At 35.8% G+C, this 9,052-nt stretch overlaps 1 protein-coding gene across 2 annotated transcripts in view; it reads right to left on the reverse strand.

Annotated features, from left to right (window-relative positions):
- LOC117103218 (neutral ceramidase-like) overlaps positions 1-8,269 on the reverse strand; it is a 12,666-nt gene extending 4,397 nt beyond the window's left edge. The window contains exons 1-12 of one of the 2 annotated variants that reach the window (XM_033243775.1): positions 8,054-8,267; positions 6,764-6,913; positions 5,992-6,168; positions 4,455-4,582; positions 4,256-4,333; positions 3,471-3,591; positions 3,032-3,154; positions 2,434-2,520; positions 2,179-2,283; positions 1,486-1,567; positions 1,011-1,123; positions 714-808 (exon numbers count right to left, since the gene is read on the reverse strand). In XM_033243775.1, coding sequence (XP_033099666.1) covers positions 714-808; positions 1,011-1,123; positions 1,486-1,567; positions 2,179-2,283; positions 2,434-2,520; positions 3,032-3,154; positions 3,471-3,591; positions 4,256-4,333; positions 4,455-4,582; positions 5,992-6,168; positions 6,764-6,913; positions 8,054-8,203 — 1,409 coding nt within the window. In that variant the 5' untranslated portion in view covers positions 8,204-8,267. Of the gene's footprint in view, positions 1-713; positions 809-1,010; positions 1,124-1,485; positions 1,568-2,178; positions 2,284-2,433; positions 2,521-3,031; positions 3,155-3,470; positions 3,592-4,255; positions 4,334-4,454; positions 4,583-5,991; positions 6,169-6,763; positions 6,914-8,053 lie in introns of both variants that reach the window. The other variant, XM_033243766.1, reaches the window with a different exon arrangement.
- Positions 8,270-9,052: the final 783 nt, after the last annotated feature.

Here is a 9,052-nt window from a genome sequence, read left to right on the forward strand (position 1 = left end):
ATCTATATGGGAGCAGATTTTGGTTCTAAACTTCTCTGTGAATTACCTAAGGTGGTCATTCTGCACTTATGATTGTAAGTGAGTACCTGGTTCAAACAAGATATGCTGATAATGAGCTGTAACATCAATGGTGAGTAATAATGTGATAAACACATAGAGGTCATACAATGTGTGCAATCTACCACTCACTCCGACAAATGTTTTTGTAAATGACAAAACTTTTTAAGTCTGTAAATAGCAAAACTTTAAAAACCACATTTTATGACACTCAGTTTTATTTTAATAACTAATAATAATAAATATGTAATAATATGTCGTTCTTATATAGCGCTTAATGCCTTAACAAAGCCTCTAAGCGCTTCACATTACTACCCAGGTCATTGGATCAAACACATATGGAACACATTGAACACCAAATTAAATTATTAAATTAAATTATATTATTATTCCATAATATTGCAGTTAGTAATCAGGGCAGTTGTGTTGGAACCTACCAGGTACCCACTTGTACTCCTGGGTGGAGAGAGACAACCGTAGATAAAGTGCCTTGCCCAAGGACACAAGCAACTTGCACAGCGAGAGTTTTGAACCCCTGACCTCAAGGTTGGGAGTCTAAGCCACAACCGATGCGCCAACTGCTTCTACAGCATTATATTTGTAAATCAATATGTTTTTATGTAAACTGGCAAATATTTAATGATTGTTGGACTTACGTGAATTCTCCAGGTACTGCTATAATAAACAATTGTCCAAGGCGTGTCAGCTGTGTGTCTACAATAGTTGGCTGCCAGGGATATGGAAAATCAATCTAAGAAACAAAATATGATTATTATTATACAAACACAAACAACCACAAATTGGGTTTGGCCTGCACTTTTCCGTTTAACACAAGACACAAAACTTAAGAGAAGTAACTACAGCAGGTCTCTCTTCTCCCCACCCCCACAATTAAAAGGGGAGGAGAAGGAGTTGTGTTCTTTATGCATCTGAATAAAGGCCAGAATTCTTACCTCTCCAGTTGGTAGCAGGATTGGTTTTGGCTTGTGACATTCCACAAGCTCATCTGATGGTTTTTTGATAAAGTTCCGAATGAGTTTCCAAAAAGCATTTCCTTTTGTATCGCCTGTAATTTGACAAATTAATTTTTATAACTGGAATGCTGATAAAGAGACATGCATTATATTCCTCTTCGAGTCCTGATCTTAATGCATATTATATAAGCTATCACAAATATTCTGTGAGGCATCTTTATAGTCCTAGAATTCATTAGCTACACCTCACCACAATAGTGTACAGTATATCTCTGCCATGGACACTGTGTGCTACTGGAACAAAGCTGGCACTCCGTGCTACAAGACCTAATACTCAATGCTACAAAAACCAAGTCTGTCATGGACACTATGTACCACTAATGATGTTATTGCATTAATTAACCAGCAATGTTCAGGATTATCAGAGACAAAAGATAAAGAAAGAAACATTTACCTTGGCTGAAATCAAATGCACCGGGACCATCAGTTGTGCCAGCCGCAAAGCTGAACCCCATGGCTGGCTTGCATGTCTTACCCTGAGAAAGTCAATTACAAGACAGAAATCAAACTCCAACCTTTGCAACTAGTCAGCAGGGGTGGATTTAGTGGGGGGAGCTGGCCCCGGCACCACCCCTTTTTTAGAAAGTAAAAAAAAAAAAATGAAGGAAGATATTATTGATCGCCCAAAACACCTTAGAGGTTATTTCTGGGCGTCTAGAAAACAAAAATTACACAGGGGGATCCCCGTACCCCCTAGTGTACGGCTATCTCTCGATCAGCACCTTTTAAACATCTCTGGACCCGCCCTGATCGGAGATGATTTATTTCAAAAAACAGAAATTTGACTTATAACTGAAATAATTTCTACAAAATCATATCAATTGGTAATAGCAGTTTACCTTCATAACAAATGATTTGTGTATAAATGTACAATTTATATTTATTGTATAGGGCCAGTCTGGGTTGCCACTAGGAGGCCCATGGTCCAAATATAACCTGCTAGAATATTGAATATTGGTAAAAATTACAGTGCACTATTAGTGTAAACATATATTACTGAAGTAACTATAGAATTGATGATTTTATTTGTAAACAAATTGTACGAAAGATAAGCAGGAAATGCAATACAACTTCTATAATGACTAACCTTGAATGTAGCATTGTACTGTACTGTTACATTTGTCATATCTACGAACTGATGCATAAACTGAACAGGACCTGATAACTTCATAGTTGCATTTGAATACAACATCTGCAAAGTAATATACATTTCAACAATAAATAATCATAGGCTTTATATGGCTTGTTTCACAAATGAATGTGCCAATGCCACTGAATTTATTTAATATGTTTGTTTATTTCTAAAGCAATGAATTTCAGTGAGAATTGTATATGTAATTACCATTGCTTTGTTGTACTGGTTTTCCCCTATAATTCTAGTGCTATCAAACATGTCAACACCAGGACCACTTGCTATACAGTTCTCCACCTAAAACACAAACACACATATGTAGGAAATGGATAAAGAGAAAAATACTAATAGGGAATAAGAAAAGGATGTGATGTACCATTATGTAGAAGCTTCCATGGCAGTACTTTACCTCAACATTTAACTGGAATAAGCCTAAACCTTAATTTGTACAGTAATGGTGGTGATGGTGATGATGATGACATTAAGACCAACCACTCTCAAAAATTATTCCCAAAATCAAATTCAATCCTTCAATCCCAAGCATCAAAGAGATGATAAAGAGACCTTAAGGATCCCCATTTATTGTTTCTATTTAGAATGATTTTAACTCCAAATAAAATGATTGACAGGTTAGTTAATTCTAAATTTCATTTGCTGATGATAGTTAAACCAAGACAAATAAAAAAAATCAAAGAACTGTACACACGTGCAATGTTGCATCCCATTGATGAATTGCCTTTTTTAAACATGCTGCTAAAGACATGTTTTTTAATCTTCAGCATCAATATGCTAATTATATGCTAATTACCTTTCCATTGCAAGTGCTGCTATTGCGTTCACATGGCTTACCAGTGTCAATACATTTGGCGCCATCTGTGTTGGGTGATACGTCACCAAGGTTACTCTGAGCAAATGCTGCAACAAACTTCCCCTGACATCATGAGAAAACCAAGAAAAAATTGAGAACTTTTTAAATTAATTAATTATTGAACAAGTTCAAACACAACATATGATATAAAAAAAATACTATGGTATCTGTGAACCTAGTTAAAATATAAAGAAATAAAATTAATAACTTTCCATGAATTATACTAAACATAGCTAAGAAAAAATTACTTTATCCTATAATTATCTATATAGTGCAAATACTTTGCTTAGATTAATTAAATAGCTTTTAACCAATAGACATTTCATAGTTTTATATAATAGATTTTACATTACATTAAAAATAAGTGAGGGGAAATCACCTTGCCAGGTGCTGCTCCTTTGTTGAAATGACGTTCAGTTAAATAGGATGCGTACCCCTTGTTGTCACCACTAATCAACTCATTTGTATTGTTCATACTTGTACAGTGAACTGCAAACCAGCTAAAAAAATTAAGTGGTCGACTCTTTAAATTGTATTTTAAATATTTTTACAATGATAGTGTTATGAATTTGTACTAGCCCTTGGTAATTAGCCCTGTGGTAGATGGACTTGCCTTTTTACCAGCCATTGGACATTAGCCCTGTGGTTGGTGGACTTGCCTTTTGTACCAGCCCTTGGAAATTAGCCCTGTGCTTGGTGGACTTGCCTTTTGTACCAGCCCTTGAACATTAGCCCTATGGTAGGTGGAGTTGCCTTTTGTACCAGTCCCTGGACATTAGCCTTGTGGTTGGTGGACTTGTCTTTTGTACCAGCCCTTGGACATTAGCACTGTGGTAGTGGAGTTGTCTTTTGAACCAGCACTTGGACTTCAGCCTTACGGTGGGTGGACCTCTCCTCTGTAAAAGTTAACAGTTTAGGAATTTGAATCTATTTCAATTTATTTATTTATTTTTCAATTTTTATTAAAATTACAATTTGTTTTTCTCCCTTATAAGGGGGAAGGGAGCTCTCTCCGATAGGGCCCTAGCACCTTCTTCCCTAACTGATGCCACTCTTGACTAGGCACAGCCTGTTGTACATGATCTTGAGTTCTGTACCAGCATTTAGCATACCAGCCCAACTTGTGTATTGTCATTTTCATTGAAGAATTAATTATGAACTTACTTAATCATTCCCAGATCAGTCCCAGCATTATCAACAAGCTTCAAAACAACCATAGTTTTATCGACATTATATTCATACCTGTATACAATAAATAAATATTATGAAAAAAAAATTGGTTTTAAAGACACAATACTACAAAAGTTATATTTTTTTACCTATGCTTGTAAATTCATATATGATAATGAAAGGAAAAACTGACTTTGCGCGTTCTTCTGCTGGATTATTTTCGTAAGCTGTTGGACTCCGATTGGTGTTGCTTTCCAGTAGTTCTCCAGAATTCATGTAAATATCACCATCGACAATGTTGCCATGAGCACGTTGCACACTCTGAAAATATTGAAATTAAAAATAATTGAAAGCATATACTATAAACAATAAATTTTTTTGTGTACTTAATTAACATCAACTTTACAAAGGGGGTAAACATAACTAGTTAAATCAAGGACTTTTAACTGATACCAGGATAGGAAGCTGGCTGGTTTAAGCCATCTAACTTGATTTAGCCTTATGTGCGGTATTGTTATGCAAATGAGCCAGGTAAGCACAATCTGCACATGCTCAGAAAAACAAACTTTCCTTAGCCACACTGCGTTTCGGCTAGGCGTACAGCAGCTAGGCCTAGCTTATCTTATTTTTGTTTGTTACGCACCACTCACTTAGGCTGTTTGTCATCACTTCAATATGTCTACCGATTCGTGGAAAAGGCGTATTAAAATCCAAATATTGGCGTTTGTGAGCAATACACTTTAATTTTATATAGGTAAGTAGTAAGTATATGAATAATTTTAATGCACTAGTTAGTTGCTAACTTCATTCTAATTTGTTTTGGGTCTTTTTTCTGCATTTTTATAAGCGGTTAGACATGGCCTAGGCCGGGTCTAGGCTAGCCTAATCACATCAATTTAAAATCAAATTTGTAGACATACTTGCCTTATATCTTAACTTGCAGGGGATTTTATTGGTAGACTAGTTTGTTTTTAAGTGTGTAAGTATGATTGATTTGCATGCCAAGTGAAATTAGTACCCTTATTTTGCTTTGTTTTACTGTACCGTAATTCTCGGTTAGGCCTAGCTGTACGCTTAGCCGATACGCAGAGTGGGCATCGTGTGGCTAAGGAAAGTTTTGTTTGTCTGAGCATGTGCAGATTGTGCTTATCCGGCTCATTTGCATAACAATACTGCACATAAGGCTAATTCAAGTTAGACGGCTTAAACCAGCCAGCTTCCTATCCTGGTAACAGTTAAACGTCCTTGGTTAAATTCACATTAAATGAGGCTGAGGATTTGATAATTATCAGGGGCGGATCCAGAAATGTCACGAAAGTGGAGCTGATCGAGATAATACTACCCAAGGGGGTCCGGGGCAATGCCCCCGTGAAACTTTTGTGTTTTAGACAGCTGAAAATAACCTCAGGGGCATTTTGGGCAATCAATTTTTTCTTTTGCTTTCTTTCTATCTTGTTTGTTTTCTATTTTACCTTCCAAAATGGAAGCCGACACTGCCCCCCCCACAAATCCACCCCTGATTATTAAGCTTGTACACTAGTGTATTCAACTGAGTAACTTCTATTATTAAAGATAACACCACAATATGTACATCGCCATGATAGACCACGCCCAAGGATGTTTCTGCAGTATAATTATCTACACTAGAGGTCAGGTTCTACATTAATTAGATTATCAGCAGAGGGGATGTATGTAGCTTTAAGATATTCTTCCAATCTTCAAGTACCCACCTCTACAATACCATCTACCAATGCCATGTAACTCTGATTAACAAAGCCAAGAGAAGTGACTTGAAAGAGAACAAACTGAAGGAATCCAGCCGGTGCCGAGTGGGTGTGAATCCCACTGATGACAACATTCTGCTCCGTGTACAAGTCACCAAATTTTACTTTCAGCTTCTTTACAACCTGTATCAAAAAATAAGTGTTCCTACTATTAACAATATATTGTAATGGAATTCAGGATTTTCCCTGGGTCAGTAGCTCTGGCCAAACCAGTGGTCATCCTGACAAAGGACCTGGTCCTCTACATTACAGTACCTATAATATCTTTAAAGATCATATAAAAAAAAATTTTAAAAACTATACAATCAATTGGATTATATACAGTGGCAGATTCAAGGGGGGCCCAGCTGGCCTGGCCCCCACCCCCTAATACATAAAACATTTTTTTTAAATGAAGATATAAAGAAAATTATATTCAAATTTCAAGTCTGAGAGTGCAATTTCCGGTCATCTAGAGGTGCCATAATCACAAATCATGGTGGGGCTGAAGTGGTATAGATCCTCCATCTGTGAAACCACCTCCTCGGGCCCCCAATATTTTGAATTTCTGCATCCGCCACTGATATGTTGGATTCTTCACTCTCTTGCAATTTTTTTATCCAATATCATTGGTTATTTATCAGGCACTGTAACTAGCGACTGTTATTTTTAATTGATTTAAGAATATAAAATAAAAGATAAGAAGTATCACATCCACTTGAATAGTTACAATTCTTACCTCTAAGGTAACGCTTTGTGCCCCCATGCAAGCGTCAATGGAGACAAATACTGTCCTATTTCCACTTGTCTTATCCTCTATTATAAATGCTCGGCTGAACTGCCGCAGATGAATTCCACTTGTCTTCTGATCTGGTTTTGCATAACCCATCTAGAAAATAAAGATATGGAATATTACAATGATTCCAATTATATATTCCATGGCCTTATTTTGCAAGACCTAGTTTCACTTTCACCGACTACTGAAGAAGTTGCTAAGGAAATGTTGCATTATTACGAACGTAACAGAAATAAACAAAAATACTACAGAAATTTATCATAGACCTTGACCCATAAATAAATAGGTTTAAAGTCCAGAACAAATGATTCTTCAATTAGGATCTTTGGTTACTTGTCAGATTACTGATGTATTGCGACAACAAAGAAAAGTGGCCCGTTAATCTTCATCCTGTCCCGTTAGTTTAAAACTCATATCTTACATTCAAGGGAAATTATTAGGTGCTACAGAAATTTTTCATTTACTACGGAAATATGAAGACATAGTGACGGAAATGCATTTTACAAACTTGAGAAGTCTCATTCATCATAAGGGGTTGGTTTTTTAAAGCCTTCAAAATGCTACCTATTATCATTTATACAAACAAACAAATAATGTTTAAAAATGATATAATAATGATATTGAGTAAAGCTTTTAGTAAAAAACATAATAAGAGTTTTCATTTCATCTTTATCACCGATTGATATATTTCAAAATAACATTTTGTAATTTACAATTTTTTAAATTTATTTTATTTAGATTAAAAATTAATTATAAATAATAGTAAAGAAACGGAGCCCTCTAATTGGATTTACTTGGACATACATCAGAAATTTTGTTACTATCACTGGTAACTTCAGAGTAAGCAGAGTTAAATCGAGACCACAACAAAAAGTTGTTGACGGAAACCAAAACTAATAATAAAGGAATTATCCTTCGGTTCGCCTCAAATGAAGGACAAGTTGGCATTGCAATAAATATATTAATGCCTTCTCAGGGTGAGGATTACTCTGTTGATTTTGAATTTTTTTTGGAAGTCATTGTCCTTATAGCAATAAAAAAAATCTTAAAAGCCTAACATTAATGCTTATGTGCTCAGTTATTGCTGAGATTGTCTCCAATTTTTTTTCCCAATTTCCAATCGCACCTCCTACTTGCGATTCAAGAAGCAACTCATTCATTTTGCCTTTGCCCTATCAGCGGGCCTCCCCAGTTTCCAGTACTTTCGTAAGTAGCATCGTACATTCGACTTACCATGTTTACTTCAGCCGCAGGACCCGTGATGTCCGCTATACCTACACCGATACCATAATTTGAGTCGGCCGATGATACAGATGTTGGATTTAGTAGTGAATTTATTGCCAAAAAGACAAGGTAAAGAGAACTTATCCACCAACTCGCCATTGTGTTTCACGCACACCAAGCACACACACGTGACTGTCACTGTGTACTTAATATCAGAAAAACAAAAGTTAAGAACAGAGATCACCTGATCACAGCGGATTATTCAACCGTAACGTCAACAGAGACACGCCCCCTCAACTTTTTCAGCAAAGTGTATACTTCAAAAGACGTGTCTTTTGCCCTATTGTGATGTCATAATTTTCTAGTAATGCTGAAATGTATTGTATTCCTTTGTTGTATTATATAGGCCTTTTTCACGGATCAATAGAGTCGTAGACATCGTAAAGTGATGACAAACATTGCGAATCAGCGGTGCGTAACCAACAGAAAATTAATAAGATAAGCTTTTGGGTTAATTTTCTGACATCATGTTATTTAAATCGTAACTCCATAACGGGACGTCGTATCCAAAACATTTTTCCAGCAAAATGTTCTTAAAAGACTAGTCTACACCACTATATGATTGAAAAAAAAAATTGAAAAATGTTTTTGACCTCTAAAATCAAGATGGAAAAAGAAAAGCCTAAGTAGTGTAAAATTATGTTACGGTTATTCTGCAGTTATGGATACGATCTACCGTGGGGGCGTTTATTCGTGTTGTTGCACACTAAAATAATACAGACTTCGCTTGACTTGTAAAATTGAGGCATGTTGTGGCAAAATGGCTAAGTTGTAGCAAAAATTTAAATTAAAGTTATTGGTATTTTCAAATACCTGAGTATGTGATCTTTAAAATGAGAGGTCATTCATTCAAATTGGACATTTCAAACCTAAGTTATTGGAAAGTGAAAGTACAGTACTCTTAGAGTCAAGATAAACAGGATTTCAAAGTTATTTGTGCATACATTG

The sequence above is a fragment of the Anneissia japonica genome, unplaced genomic scaffold (genome assembly GCF_011630105.1).
Source record: "Anneissia japonica isolate Jap-2015-1 unplaced genomic scaffold, ASM1163010v1 scaffold287623_len557403_cov176, whole genome shotgun sequence".
Taxonomy (NCBI): domain Eukaryota; kingdom Metazoa; phylum Echinodermata; class Crinoidea; order Comatulida; family Comatulidae; genus Anneissia; species Anneissia japonica.